The sequence below is a fragment of the Schistocerca nitens genome, chromosome 2 (genome assembly GCF_023898315.1).
Source record: "Schistocerca nitens isolate TAMUIC-IGC-003100 chromosome 2, iqSchNite1.1, whole genome shotgun sequence".
NCBI classification, from domain to species: domain Eukaryota; kingdom Metazoa; phylum Arthropoda; class Insecta; order Orthoptera; family Acrididae; genus Schistocerca; species Schistocerca nitens.
In genome coordinates, this window is record NC_064615.1 from 1019032595 (window position 1) to 1019049525 (window position 16931).

General features: G+C 40.2%; 1 protein-coding gene across 1 annotated transcript in view; it reads left to right on the top strand.

Annotated features, from left to right (window-relative positions):
* Positions 1 to 16931, top strand: part of LOC126237363 (neutral ceramidase-like) — a 327593-nt gene that overhangs the window by 222747 nt on the left and 87915 nt on the right. Inside the window, exon 7 of the mRNA XM_049947431.1 lies at positions 9530 to 9751. Coding sequence (XP_049803388.1) covers positions 9530 to 9751 — 222 coding nt within the window. The remainder of the gene's footprint in view (positions 1 to 9529; positions 9752 to 16931) is intronic.

The window sequence follows — 16931 nt, forward strand, 5'->3', positions numbered from 1 at the left end:
ATGTGCTAATGCGTTAATGTGTAACCCATTTACTCTTTAAAAAATTGTATTATCATGTTCCAATTTTGGTAACCAGGTGAACGTCTAGCGCTGTATACTATATTTTTGACGGTATGACATTCACGCTGTTATTTGACAATCCATAACGTGCGGCTATGCTGCTGCACTGAGGAGAGGCATCGATGTCGGTCGGTGAGGCATGGCGCGAAATCGGCGTTCCAAAACATCCCAAAGGTGTTCTATGGGATTCAGATCACGACTCTGTGCAGACCAGTCCATTACAGGGATGTTATTGTCGCGTAACCACTCCGCCACAGGCCGTGCATTATGACCAGGCGCTGAGTCGTGTTGAAAGATGCAGTCGCCATCCCCAAATTGCTCTTCAACAATGGGAAGCAAGAAGGTGCTCCAAATATCAATGTAGATCTGTGCTGTGATAGTACAACACAAAACAACAAGGGGTGCAAGCCCCCTCCATGAAAAACACGACCACACTACCGCCTCCGAATTTTACTGTTGGCATTACACATGCTGGCACATGACGTTTACCGGGCAATCGCCATACCCACACCCTGCCCTCGGATCGCCACATTGTGTACCGTGATTCGTCACTCCAAACAACGTTCTTCCACTGTTCAGTCGTCCAATGTTTGCGCTCCTTACACCAAACGAGGCATCGTTTGGTATTTACCGGTGTGATGTGTGGCTTACGAGCAGGCGCTCGACCATGAAATCCCAGTTTCTCACCTCCCGCCTAACTGTCATAGTACTGGCAGTAGATCCTGATGCAGTTTGGAATTCCTGCGTGATGGTCTGGATAGACGTCTGCCTATTACACGTTACGACTCTCTGCAACCTTCGACGGACTCTGTCAGTCAACAGACGAGGTCGGTCTGTAGGCTTTTGCGCTGCAAGTGTACCTTCACGTTTCCACTTCACCATCACACCAAAAACAGTGGACCTAGAGATGTTTAGGAGTGTACAGACGTATGACATATATGACTCCCAGTCACTTGACCACATTCCGTGAGTTCCGTGGAGCGCCCCATTCTGCTCTCTCACTTTTGATCACATTGTGTAATTTTTCATACTAGGCAGCACTCTGACATTATCTAACTATCCCTACACCTACAATCCCTACGCTTCGGGTATGTAAGAGCTCCTTTTACTTTCAAACAGGAGTTACAGTATCTCAATATGTTAATCTTCCTATACCTGTCTATATCTATGCTGTCGTTCCTAATCTTTCAGACTGCAACATTTATTTTTAATATTTATTTTAATATTTATTTTATAAATATTTACTATGCTCTAGGAAAACGGCGAGACGTAAAGCAGACACTAGATATTTATTTACAGATTTTTTCTACAAAAATAAAAAGTGTAGGATTCCATCAATACAAATAAAGAATGCGGAAGGTCGTATATTTATATTAACTCATTTATTCAGAGGTGAAGTTACGGTAAAAAATATAGTGTAATTAAGTCTCGAAGCATATGTAATGTGTCCTTTTTGTACAGCGTAGAAAAACCAAAGACGGATAAATTCTGTTGTCCGATTCCACTCGTCGGCTTTGAGCAATGTCGTTATACCTAAGGCAAAGATGCTACGTGTGAAAGCAACGAATCGTACTCATAAGGAGACGAATGCAGCATGCAATAAAATTACAACCATGTTTTACGCAGGTATTTACTTAGTCATGAATTATATTTAAATTAACTGAAGATAACGAAAATAAATAAGAACAAGAATTAAAAAGAAATTTTCATTTTCGAGAAGAGTCATTCTCGTAATTTATGCGAACAGAAAAGCACCGAGCACTTTTAAACTGCATTACAGTAAGACCCATGGTGATGTCATATTATTATAAAATTGCCTTAATTTTACTATTAAGTATTGCAACTAACGGGATAAGCATAGGAAAGTTGGCGTTTTGGGCGGGGAGAAGGTAAATTTAGCATAAAAAGTGGAAAATGAAACGAGTAACGATAAATACGATACAGTAGCAAGAAATGTGGAGAAACCGACACACTAAATTCTAAAATAATAGCCAAATCACAACTACCAAAAATCCATAAAAAAACCAATATTGTAATCGCTAAATAGAATTAACCTATGTACGTAAATTCCAGTTACCGATTCCGACCGTTCCATGATTCATATGTAAATTATTTTTGCAGGAATTGTATGCGCTGAAACGTAGTAGCGTTTCTACATTTGTAACTGCCCACTAAAACTACTGCAGTTAAATAACAAAAACTGGAAACGGTAACTACAATTGACCTTCTACACAGGAAAATTCTACCCACCGATCCCAATATTAGTAATTTTTTCGCAGTAGTCCAGAGGGCAGTTACAAGTGCAGAAATCCAATTAGCCTACACTTTAGTGCATACACCTGCTGAAAAAAGATCTAATTATTGAACCATCGAATGGTTGGAATCGGCAAAGAGAACTGACCTATGTAGGCGTCAATTGCAAATACCGATTCCAACTATTCGATGATACATAATTTTGGACAGTTTTCCAGTAAATCCTTGGACTATGTTTTTGTAGGACTTCTAGATTTATTATTAATCTCAGAACAACTACGGAAAAGTAACAAAAATTGTATCAATAGACTCCAAACTTTTTTTTTCATAATAGTGAAGAGAGTAATACCAAATGTAGAAGTCCTGTCACACGTTAGTTCACATACTTGGTGTTAAAACGGTATACATAACGAACCGTGGAGTATTTGGAATCGGTGACTAGAATTAACCTATATAGGTCAGTTCTAGTTACCGATTCAAATATTAGTCATTTTTCCGCAGACGTTTAGAGATCAATTACAAATACAGAAATCCTATTACACCTCAATGCACATACCTGCTGGAAAGACGAACAAAATATTGTAATATGGAATGGTAGGAATAGGAATTAGAATTAAGCTGTGAATTTACCAGTATAACTTAATTCTAGTTACCGATTCCAGTGTTCATTAGACCTTACTTTTTGTGAATTTTCGTTACGTATGTACTAGTCCCATTAAATTCAGTATTCGTACCAAAAATTAACACTGTTTCACAATTTTATGATGTAGTGTAATTTATGATATAGTGTAATTTATTTAAAAGTTGTCTGTGCTTTTCTTACGCTCATAAATTACGATGAAAAGTCCAGGGCGAAACGTGTGTCTCGCGAGATAGCCGCGCTGTCTAGGCGCCTTGCCACGGTCCGAGCAGCTCCCCCCGTCGGAGGTACGAGTCCTCCCTCGGGCATGGGTGTGTGTATTGTCGTTAGTTACTAAAATATAGACTTTCACGGCCGGAAATGTCATGTCCATTATGATTATCCGGCTGTCAGTAGCGAGCCAGCGGGTGTGTTGGACCTTCCATCGAGCTACAGACCGCCTTGAAGATGTCTCCCGCAGACGGGGACGAAACGTTGGGAATTGAGACAAAATTCATCAACCGACCACGGCATAACAGCCCGGATAATCATAATGGACATTGTCGTTAGTGTAAGTTAGTTTAAGAAGGGTGTAAGCCTAGAGACCGATGACGTCAGCTGTTCGGTCCATTAGGAACTTACCACAAATTAAAAAAAAATAAATAAATAAATAAAATAAAATAAATGGGTGGCCTCAGCAGTCAGAGACTGCAGTCATGTGGGTGAGTGAGCCTGTGCGTGCGTGCGTGCGTGCGCGCGCGCGCGCGCGCGCGCGTGTGTGTGTGTCTGTGTGTGTGTGTGTGTGTGTGTGTGTGTGTGTTCTATATCCGACGAAGGCTTTTTTGGCGGAAAGCTCATTTTCTGGCAGTGTTTTTGTTGTGCCTATCTCTGACTCACCATCCCGCTGTCTGGTGTGTCGCATAAATTAATTTATAAAATAATTTATTTCAGATACGTATAGTTCTCTTTCTCTGTTCTTACCTATTTTCGCCAACTTGTATTCTTTTCGTTATAATTTGTGGCTAAGCAATTTACCACGTGAACTGTGAATGTAATTTTATCGTAAGTACGTTTGCTTGCATACGATTACGATGAACTGCTTTCAAAGACTGCGTCTATGTAGTGCCTCTGCCTTGGGTATGGCGTCATTGCTCAAAGCCGACAAGTAGATTCGGACACTAGAATTGACCCCAAAAGACAACAACCTCTTGAGCATCAGACCAAAGAAGAAAACAGAAGCAGCGATACAACTGCTACAAGATAGCATCCTGTGAGCTGCAAAACTATACAGGAAGGCCACTGTCCCTGATGGAGAGGGTGTATATTCGTCAGAATGAGCGTTTTTAGGCTATAACTGCTACTTCGACTGTTGTAAGAACTATAGTAACCTACTCTTGAGCCAAGTGGTCCTACCTTTAGAGAATTTTAAGGGGCTCCGGAAAGGCTCAAAATCATGAAAAGTTCAATTTTTACTTTTTTGCGTTTTCTGAATCTGCAGACTATTACCTTTCAATAGTTATATAATTTATTCAATTCCGAAGACTACAACTATTTTTAAATTTTTTTTTAAATGTGTTCTACATGGGCGTGACCCACTGTGGCGCTGTTAAACTGCTGTCAAGTGGTGTTATTATTAACGTCCGTGTTCAACAGATACATTTTAGTGATGTGAGATAAAGTATGTGTTGTGGCTAACCTGTGATGGTTCAATATATATCGCTGGTGTGATTGTCGATTGTTTCATGTTTATTTACTCTGTCGTTATCTCGAAAATATTCGTAATTAATTGTATTTCTTGAGTCTCTGTTTTGTTGAAGTATAATAATGAGTAAAAGTAAAGTTATTAGAAATCCTCTGAAGGCTTTTAAGAAAAGGAGAAATGTTGGAAAGCCAAAGGTATGTGTTATTACTGTAAACAATAAAGACGATAACCAAGTGAGTGAACCTAACCTCTCAAGTACACCTGCCCATAGCAGTCAAAGTGGGAAAGAAAATACTTCACAGAAGAAGCTTGGTTCAATGAGTGAAAACTATGAATGTTTTATGGGCGAATCGGATGTGAATGAAATATTTGATATGTCGGTTCTCAAAGGAATTTTTTCAAACTGTGTAAGATGTATTCATTGTAGTGAAGTTGGTCTGGAACTCTCCATAATAAAGCACGTAGGACTTGCTAGTGAAATACAACTGAAATGTGATAAGTGTTCATACATGACCACCTTTTGGAACAGTGTTGCAGTAACTGCAACTGAAGAAAATGGTAGCAAAATCTACGAACACAACAACGAGCGATGCTTGCTTTAGACAAGGAACGCCTGCGGGCTGCAGACAGGGCTGTAAAGAGTCTAGAAATACAAGCAAGAGTAAACAGGAGGAGGAACAAGAGGAAGCTGGAGGAGGAGTTTGCAGAGGATGAAGATAATCCATCCTATGGACCTGGAATGCACTAAAAAGTTAATCCAATCTTTGTCGGTCGATTCCCAAAACTTTTATTTTCTCATACTAATTACATGTTTTCTAAGGGTCTTCCAAACATATTTGTTTCAAACTTTCAGTAAATGTTACACAGTACCTTCTGCATAATTTAACACAGCCTTTTTCCAAAAAACTGTATATTTTTGAATATATAAATAAAAAATTACAAAAAATGTTGTGAATTTTCATTACAATTGAAAAAAAATCATCTTTAATAATTGAACTAAAATTTTGTAAAATCCCTGTGTTAAGTTGTAGCCCATATTCCAATAAATAATCTGTAAAATGTTCAACTTCCTACCTCAAATACTTTGTGAGGAAAGATGTAATTTATAAGCGTTATTTTAACATTGCAAGTATAGGGCGTTCCAGAGCACCTTAAAACACACCTATAGCGAGCGAGATTCTCTCTCGAGTTGACACCGCCTGGTGGCTGTTTTCGCGAACTGAGACGTGCAGCGGCCAGAAACGTGTTTTTCTGCCTGTCTCGTGAGGTGTAGCAGAGCGGAACTTCTCAGCGGTATGTGCCTCCCTTTGAGGTTGCGCTTATAGATCTCGAATCGCTGATCCTAGTCGATGTTGTTGTTGTGTGCTTTAGCAACTAAAACACTTCAGGAAGAGGTCGAGCAGATACCAACACACACCTCACGCGTATTATTAATAATTTGTTGAAACTTAATCGTTGTAAATACTTCACTTCGGATACAAAGTCCACACTGATGACATGTATTTACCTTTGTCACTTAACGCTTCGTCGTTACAGAATGATGGTTCAAGTCAGAGAACAACTGTTTTAATAAGTTCTAAATAACTGTTCTACTCGCACGCAGCCGTATCTATGCCAAGACGATTCTGCCATCGTAAGCGACTATAACAAGTGGTCGCTGTTTACATAAAGCCTGGGAAATTACATAGAGACTGGGGCGATTACACAGAGATTGAGCTGAATGGAACTGCTCTCGGACCTAACTAATTTTCTAGCAACGTAAGGAAATACATAGGGGCGTGTCTACGCCGACGTATCCGATTCGCTGACGCGTCTGGGAGCAGCTGTCTTTACTTTTGGTTCAACTTTTGCACGGACCCAGTGCAGTGGACGACACCATAGTCTTATACTGTTCAGTATTCTCCTAAGAAGGCCAAAAGTTTCGAGAATTTTGTTCATCTGTCTGACGGTGTGGTTACTCACTTTCTAGCTGAGAAAGCGTTAGCTACAGTCGTTATATTATACTAGCTGTAGCTTAACAGTGCGTTTCCTCTCGTATGGACCGCCAAACTAACGTCTGCGTCGTTTTGCGTTGAGTTTTGTGTGTGTGTGTGTGTGTGTGTGTGTGTGTGTGTGTGTGTGTGTGTGTATGTGTGCGTGTGTGTGTGTGTTTGTGTGTTTATGGTTAATTTAATATCACGTCTTCGGAAATTGATTGTGGCTCGGTTCTGAGTAACTGCATAATGACCTGTGTTTGTTATGTAGCTGAGTAACTCCGGTATGAATGTTGTTGTGTTAGTAACCTATGTCTCACTAGGGGATATACACCAATAAGCAACTGTATGGGAACGAATCGTGGTGCACTATTTCGCTTCTTATTTCATATTCATTGAGGCCTGTTTGCATGAAAACTGTCTTAAGGATTAGTTATTAATAATTGTCACTTTGATGTTTTGCACCGGTGAGTGTGTGTGTTTCTGGTCGCTTGACAGTACACGTTATAGGGAAATTTGTTCTGACTCTGAGTGTTTGCTTTGCTTTTGTGCGAAACATGTGAAGGTTCTGGGACCAATAGTTTAGTTGTATACTGCTTTACACTACCAACTATCTATTGAGATCTTTGTGTTAGAGAATTGATTGTATTTTGTACTGATTTTGTATATCAGCGATTTTGTCATTCACATAGTGGATTTAGTCACTTGGACTGAAATCTCCATATCCTACGGGAGGAGACGGTTGCTCGGTATCGCTTACTGTAATGTGTAAAGTGTTTAGCAGTTGTAAGTGAACGCGCCTGGCATAATTGACACTGCTTGTATCATTTTTGTTTGAATTTTCACATCTGTTCTTGTTTGAATTGGCCTGGGACGGGTGATTGTGAAAGCTATATCCGAGCGATCGTTGATTTCGTTGGCTGTGTTTTATCAACCTTTTCTTAACCTTGTTGCTCCTGTTTACTGAACCCACGCGTGTGCCTATTGTAAATGATATCCTATGGCAAACGGCTACTGTCGTATTTTAAGTAACGCTATTTTCACGATAGCGAATGAGTAGCAAATCAGTGCTCTAGGTTAAGAATTAGTTTGGGCGTAGCGTTTTGAGTGGCGACTAGTGTGTCTCTCAATTCGTAGTAACCATTATTAGTAACGGGGTACATGGGAATTTATTTGTTATGTAGCTGAGTAACTCCGGTATGAATGTTCGTTGTGTTAGTAACCTATGTCTCACTAGGGGATATACACCAATTAGCAACTGTATGGGAACGAATCGTGATGCACTATTTCGCTTCTTATTTCATATTCATTGAGGCTAGTATTTTACTTACCTCAAGGCATTATTAAATGTTCATCATTGGATGCATTTCCGATCAGGCCTGGTAAATGAAATGTTTTTATTTAGTGGTTGTTTTGCTTGTTGCCTGCTAGTTGCATTGTTGGTTGGAGTGAGAATAAACTTAAAGCGTACGACAGATCACATTAGTTATACAGATCTCGATTTGAGAACAAGAGCGTCTGCAACTTCCATTTTTTCTTCCACCCTTACCAGCTTCGATATTGGGGCCGTCGTTGCCACAGATATCGCAATGTTAGAGCTGGGACAAGTTCTGACGTCTGGTACCACGTCCACTCTGAAGTCATCGGGTGTTCCATATTCATGTCAGCACCATAAGACCGAAAAGTATGTTCTTATTTGTCTAACACAATTAATCCTAAAGGATTAAAGTAAAGAGATTCTTATACCACAGCTCACTCTGTCACTACCTAGTAGTAGTTATGTTCCGCTGGTGGTACTGAAATTGGACTTCCATCAACTAACTTTTTTAGAATTATCTCACGACTTATATACTCCACGAACCACCATTTCTGAGGAGGCGATAATGCATCATATTCAATGCCACATAAACTATAGGGCGGGTCAAAAGCTACCGCCTATCGTAAACCACTGAAAACGTTAATGTAACCTTGTTTGTTTTTGATACAAACACCAGAGTGCTCTGCTGTTAAATCAAATATTTGTGACATTGCTCATTATTGATTGTAACCTGTTGTGAGGGTGTTTTCTAGAGAGCAAAACGTGGTATAAAGATGGTTATAATTTAATGATGAATGACGGGAATAATAATCTCAGCACTGTTCAACCTACAACGAAGGCTGTCTACAATTCACGAAGATGTTATGAGAAAAGTCGATCTACAGCGGATTGCCACAGGTCGGGAAGGCCGTCAGTAAACGATGAAATTAAGGTTTAAATTTTACAAGCTATTATCGAGAACCCTAAAAAGTCTGCTCGTAGGTTATCTCTTGAACAGATATTTCTAGAACCTCTGTGCAGAGAATTTTACATAACGCCAGATTCAGACAATTAAGGACTTGAAAGAAGCCGTTAATTCTAACAAACGACTACGTAAACAAGTATGTTTAAGCGCCACGGGTCATCTGATTACATGTATCAACAATGACGGTAAACTATTCGAGAAGTAATGCTGTAAACAATCCTGTAGCTTCAATAAAGTCCACAGTCATTTCAGAATTGCTATTGATCGACTTGTATTCAAGCAGATTGCGATGGGTAGTGACCTTGTATAACTGGCTTGTCTGGCAGATATGGGCTCGTGCCACTCCTTTTGTTGGTTTAGATTTTGCACCATAGAAAGGTGAAGAGTTATCTAATTCTATTCGTGCTGCAGAGGGTTCATTAAGCTGTAGGTGGCCATATAACCAGCTCGGTAAGACATGCCAAAGTTGATAGATGAGGGCAAAGCACTTACAGCATGACCACAAACTGTTAGGCACCATAGTGCTGCAACCTACGCTAAGATTGAGTACCCATTTATTTTACTTATGTGTGTTATTCAGAGAGTAGGAGTCAGAATACCGTGCTTTAGTGTGAGAACATGAACATCCGTTGCTTTGCAGGGCCCGTTCATCTCCGCCTTCTCGTCGAGCAACCTGGGGGACGTGTCGCCCAACACGGCGGGCCCTCTCTGCCAGGAGACGGGCCGCAGTTGCGAGCCGGAGACCAGCACCTGTCCTAGCTCACCCGACGGCCGCCAGGAGCGCTGCTACTCCCTGGGGCCCGGCACCGACATGTTCGACAGCACCCTCATCGTTGCCGAGCGGCTCGCTGATAAGGCTGCCGTGAGTGTCTCCAGTCCAAATACCAATGAGAACCTGGCTGAGTCACAGATACACTGTGTCACCATTCATTTCGGATCCATTATGCGATAGACAAATAAAATACAAACGGGTGAAATAAAAGTAACATAGACATGCATATCAGTAGTAATCAATCTGCAAACGAGGTTGCAACTAAAATTTTAATCTGGGTGCTCCGCACTGCTCCTAACGATATTTTTCACTGACTTGTCACAGGTATGAAACTAAACTCAGACTGGGGGAATACAACATATGGGTTCCACAAAGTTCAGTGCTAGGTCCACTACTGTTTTTAATTGCGAAATTGATCTTCCAGTGACTTCAAAGGAAGTGGTATTGGCTGGGTGCAAAAATGGGCAGCTCGTTTTGTATTATCATGTAATAGGGGAGAGAGTGTGGCAGATACGATACACGAGTTGGGATGGAAGTCATTAAAGCAAAGACGTTTTTCGTCGCGGCGAGATCTATTTACGAAATTTCAGTCACCAACTTTCTCTTCCGAATGCGAAAATATTTTGTTGAGCCCAACCTACATAGGTAGGAATGATCATCAAAATAAAATAACAGAAATCAGAGCTTGAACATAAAGGTTTAGGTGTTCGTTTTTCGCGCGCGCTGTTCGGGAGTGGAATGGTAGAGAGATAGTATGATTGTGGTTTGATGAACCCTCTGCCAAGCACTTAAATGTGAATTGCAGAGTAATCATGTAGATGTAGATGTAGATGCTATCATATTAAGATATCTACCAAATTGCAACATACTTTGTATATAATGATTTGTTAATAAAATTAAGTAAGAAGGTTTGCAGTAACATTGATATTGACTTGGACATTAATAATAGTTAATCTGCAATTTAGATGTGAGATACCATTCCTAACGGCACTTTTACGGTCTGCATCACAGACAGACACTATGAATCGGGGAATATAACATACACTTTTCCACTTGGTGCAGTGCAGCTTCCACTCCTATTCTTAATCTACTAAATGATCTTCCAACGACTTTAATGATGGTGATACTGAGCCATCTGTAGACATGTTAGATCTACTGTATCACCATACGTTAGGGATTCCACCTTTTGGTTGTCAAATGAAGTAAAAGGGAGTAAATGAGAGTGATATTTACATGAATTGCAACTAAGACCTCGTGTCATGCAGCTCCCAGGTACCGCACCTAGTGAGGCGATTGACAAAGGCACATGAACGAAACTAACCTCAGAATGAGGGAACACAAGATGAGGCGTCCCACAGTAGTTGATACTCTCCCTGCTCCAGTTCGTAGCTTTTTAAATGATCTCATAACGACTGTAATAGATGGTGCAAAAGCTGCAATGTTTGTTGACGACACAAAGATATTAATTAAGGTAAGAAAACTCAACCAGATGAGACCCAAGTTATAGGTGAACAGATATAAAGCTTGTACATAGCACGTGGTTTAATGCTTAATCTCAGAAAGACTCGTTTTATGCAACTAGAAAAAAGTATAAATAAGCTGCTGGTACCGGAAGCACCACAATGTTAAAGATTCTGAGAATCAAGCAGGCTATTAAAAAACCTTTGTACCACGGAGACTAAGAACATAAGAAGCAGTAGCTACTGACAATACCAGATCTTACTTTCAATATACGAGGTATTTTCAAGAACTGAAATTTTGAAGCTTTGTTTGTTCTGTTGCAGCGATATATGCGCCTTTTCAGTGTTGTTCGGGCAAACATTTCTGAAATTCATTACCCAGTGTTAGCCACATTGTCTGTTTAATGTGTCGTCAGCTGCCATATTAAAGGTTTCATGTCTTTTAGTGGTATAGGTGATATTGTAGAAAAATGAATCTGGGAATTTGTATAAAATTTTAGTATGAGGACACAATAACGTGAAGTACACTTCTGGAAACAATAATTGTTGCTTTTAGTGGCTTTACTAGGAGTAAAATAAGGGTTTGTAAGCGGTATAAGCAATTCGCTGCAGGTCGTGAAATCGAGAGGCGTGGACGCCAGAGCACATCATCAATCGATGAAATTTTGGAAAAGATGAAGTAAATGGTTATCAACGATCGCCGATTCGCAATCACAAAACTCGCTGGTGACATTAGCGTATCATCTGGCTCATGCTATTAAACTTCTTGTTGTTTTGGGTATGAAATATGTGATAGAAAAATTTGTTCCAAAATTGTTGAATTTCTGTCAAAAGTAGCAGCGAATGCAAGTTGCTTAGGACTCGCTGAATGAAATTAGTAACAATGCAGAACTACTGGAACGGTTCAGAACGGTTGATGAATCATGTTGCTACAGATACAACCTCGAAACTAAGCTCAGTCGTCCAAGTGGAAGCATTCTGAATTTTCAAGTCCGAATAGAGATCCACAAATGCAGTCAAATGTCAAGATTATGGTCACTGTATGTCTTCGTTTTCAACGCCACAGTGCACAATGAGTACTTACGACAAGATCTAATAATCAGTATGGAGTATCGTAACTGCAACGCCTTTTGCTGAAGCAGTCCGAAAACATGTTTTGATTTATGGGCAAATTATTCATAGTTTTTGCTCCGCCATAATGCACCTCCCCCCCGTGAACGATAGACCTTGCCGTTGGTGGGGAGGCTTGCGTGCCTCAGCGACACAGATAGCCGTACCGTAGGTGCAACAGCAACGGAGCGGTATCTGTTGAGAGGCTAGACAAACGTGTGGTTCCTGAAGAGGGGCAGCAGCCTTTTCAGTAGTTGCAGGGGCAACAGTCTGGATGATTGACTGATCTGCCCTTGTAACACTAACCAAAATGGCCTTGCTGTGCTGGTACTGCGAACGGCTGAAAGCAAGGGGAAACTACGGCCGTAATTTTTCCCGAGGGCATGCAGCTTTACTGTATGGATAAATGATGATGGCGTCCTCTTGGGTAAAATATTCTGGAGATAAAATAGTACCCCATTCGGATCTCCGGGTGGGGACTACTCAAGAGGACGTCGTTATCAGGAGAAAGAAAACTGGAGTTCTACGGATCGGAGCGTGGAATGTCAGTCCCCTTAATCGAGCAGGTAGGTTAGAAAATTTAAAAAGGGAAATGGATAGGTTAAAGTCGGATATAGTGGTAATTAGTGAAGTTCGGTGGCAGCAGGAACAGGACTTTTGGTCAGGTGAATACAGGCTTGTAAAAACAAAATCAAATAGGGGTAATGCAAGAGTAGGTTTAATAATGAATAAAACAAAAGGAATGCGGGTAAGCTACTTCAAACAGCACAGCGAACGCATTGTTGTGGCCACAATAGACACGAAGCCCATGCCTCCTACAGTAGTACAAGTCTATATGCTAACTAGCTCTGCAGATGACGAAGAAATTGAAGAAATGTATAATGAAATAAAAGAAATTATTCAGATAGTGAAGGGAGACGAAAATTTAATAGTTATGGGTGACTGGAATTCGGTAGCAGGAAAAAGGAGAGAAGGAAACGTAGTAGGTGAATATGGATTGGGGGTAAGAAATGAAAGAGGAAGCCGCCCGGTAGAATTTTGCGCAGAGCATAACTTAATCATAGCTAACACTTGGTTCAAGAATCATCGAAGAAGGTTGTATACATGGAAGAACCCTGGAGATACTAAAAGGTATCAAATGGATTATACAATGGTAAGAGAGAGATTTAGGAACCAGGTTTTAAATTGTAAGACATTTCCAGGGGCAGATGTGGACTCTGACCACAATCTATTGGTTAAGAACTGTAGATTAAAACTGAAGAAACTGCAAAAAGGTGGGAATTTAAGGAGATGGGACCTGGATAAACTGACTAAACCAGATGTTGCACAGAGTTTCAAGGAGAGCATAAGGGAACAATTGACAAGAACAGGGGAAAGAAATACAGTAGAAGAAGAATGGGTAGCTTTGAGGGATGAATTGGTGAAGGCAGCAGAGGATCAAGTAAGTAAAAAGACGAGGGCTAACAGAAATCCTTGGGTGACAGAAGAAATATTGAATTTAATTGACGAAAGGAGAAAATATAAAAATGCAGTAAATGAAGCAGGCAAAAGGGCATACAAACGTCTCAAAAATGAGATCGACAGGAAGAGCAAAATGGCTAAGCAGGGATGGCTAGAGGGCAAATATAAGGATATAGAGGCTTATCTTACTAGAGGTAAGATAGATACTGCCTACAGGAAAATTAAAGAGACCTTTGGAGAAAAGAGAACGACTTGTATGAATATCAACAGCTCAGATGGAAATCCAGTTCTAAGCAAAGAAGGGAAAGCAGATAGGTGGAAAGAGTATATAGAGGGTCTATACAAGGGCGATGTACTTGAGGACAATATTATGGAAATGGAAGAGGATGTAGATGAAGATGAAATGGGAGATATGATACTGCGTGACGAGTTTGACAGGGCACTGAAAGACCTGAGTCGAAACAAGGCCCCGGGAGTAGACAACATTCCATTAGAACTACTGACAGCCTTGGGAGAGCCAGTCCTGACAAAACTCTACCATCTGGTGAACAAAATGTATGAGACAGGCGAAATTCCCTCAGACTTCAAGAAGAATATAATAATTCCAATCCCAAAGAAAGCAGGCGTTGACAGATGTGAAAATTACCGAACTATCAGTTTAATAAGTCACAGCTGCAAAATACTAACGCGAGTTCTTTACAGACGAATGAAGAAACTGGTAGAAGCCGACCTTGGGGAAGATCAGTTTGGATTCCGTAGAAATATGGGGACACGTGAGGCAATACTGACCCTACGACTTATTTTAGAAGCTAGATTAAGAAAAGACAAACCTACGTTTCTAGCATTTGTAGACTTAGAGAAAGCTTTTGACAATGTTGACTGGAATACTCTCTTTCAAATTCTGAAGGTGGCAGGAGTAAAATACAGGGAGCGAAAGGCTATTTACAATTTGTACAGAAACCAGATGGCAGTTATAAGAGTCGAGGGACATGAAAGGGAAGCAGTGGTTGGGAAGGGAGTGAGACAGGGTTGTAACCTCTCCCCGATGTTCTTCAATCTGTATATTGAGCAATCAGTAAAGGAAACAAAAGATAAATTCGGAATAGGTATTAAGATCCATCGAGAAGAAATAAAAAAATTAAGGTTCGCCGATGACATTGTAATTCTGTCAGAGACAGCAAAGGACTTGGAAGAGCAGTTGAACGGAATGGACAGTGTCTTGAAAGGAGGATATAAGATGAACATCAACAAAAGCAAAACGAGGATAATGGAATATAGTCGAATTAAGTCGGGTGATGCTGAGGGAATTACATTAGGAAATGAGACACTTAAAGCGGTAAAGGAGTTTGCTATTTGGGGAGCAAAATAACTGATGAGGGTCGAAGTAGAGAGGATATAAAATGTAAACTGGCAATGGCAAGGAAAGCGTTTCTGAAGAAGAGAAATTTGTTAACATCGGGTATAGACATAAGTGTCAGGAAATCGTTTCTGAAAATATATGTATGAAGTGTAGCCATGTACGGAAGTGAAACATGGACGATAACTAGTTTGGACAAGAATAGAATAGAAGCTTTCGAAATGTGGTGCTACAGAAGAATGCTGAAGATTAGATGGGTAGATCACATAACTAATGAGAAGGTATTGAATAGGATTGGGGAGAAGAGGAGTTTGTGGCACAACTTGACAAGAAGAAGGGATCGGTTGGTAGGACATGTTCTGAGGCATCAAGGGATCACAAATTTAGTATTGGAGGGCAGCGTGGAGGGTAAAAATCGTAGAGGGAGACCAAGAGATGAATACACTAAGCAGATTCAGAAGGATGTAGGTTGCAGTAGGTGCTGTGAGATGAAGAAGCTTGCATAGGATAGAGTAGCATGGAGAGCTGCATCAAACCAGTCTCAGGACTGAAGACCACAACAACAGCAACAACAATAATGCACCTGCTCATGCTGCGTTGCGCGTTAGTGAATTTTTGGCAAAAACAGTATAGTTTTGATGCCTCATCATCCATATTCAAAAGACCACAGGTGATTTTCTCCTGTTATCAAAAACAAGAAAACAAGCTCTACAAAGATAAGAGGAAATTAAAACCGCATCTCCGACACACGTAAAAGCTATGCAGAAAGGTCGAGTTCCATAAGTGGTTTGGGGATTGGAAGCAGCACTGACATAAGTGTGTAGTATGTAATGGAGACATTTTTGAAAGGGGAGAACATAAATGTAGATCTGCGGTCGTCAAATATTCTCAAGAACTGATATTGACATTGTGGGACGGCACCTAGGTCCACATATCTACTGATCTTATTAATAAGTAGTACCTACATATATTAATATCTCTTGAGTTCCCAATAGACTAAAGGGTCCCCAAGTACTGATTGTTTACATTTGACAGAATTTGGAATACTTCGAGTTCCTTGTTTCAGATTTATGCCACCCTCGGTTACCTCAGGTTTGTGAGAGTAATTGCCTGACGAAGTGTTGTTGAATAATTTACTTGCACGAAGATTAATTGAGTAAATGCAGTAAGTGTACTTATATTTAATGCATTATGTAAAATGAAACACTATCACAAATTTTTACTAAATCCTTTTAATTATCAGTACTGAGAGACAAGAAATAAAACATGCCCCCTCTCACACCCTCTAATCCCGCAGTGACCGTGCTACATACCCCTGTGCCCCTGAGATAAGTCGGCAGCTTTATTTAGTTCACGGCGGAATATACTAACTTCAACTAAAATCACATGCAGCGCAAAATATGTAAGGTTGTATAAGTATTTCTTTTTGCGTTATTGAGCGTGAAAGCTATTCTTAAGCTATTGTCAGTCGACGCTGTTGAAGTCGGCTGCTAGATGCTAGATGCATATATAATTAACTGAAAGGCTAACCGGTTGCAGTTGCAGGTTACCTAACTAACGGCTTCCGGAGACAACAAAAATTTGATTTTCAATATTTTAAATAATTATTGAGCGAATTTAAAAATTAAAAGGTCGTCATAATCTACTCGTTAAGAGGTATAATCTTATGTTACATGTATGACACAGTAAGACATGTATTGCACCCAGAAACTGTATACATCTTGAACCAGCAATAATCACGGCTAGCAAATACCGAGACTACATTCATATAGTATTTCAAAATGAGAGTAAATAGCGACATCCGGCGAAGTTTACCTATCATTTAAAACCTTTCCTAAGTTTTTTATCGCTTGTATGCTTAACGTCCAATATTTAACAAAAA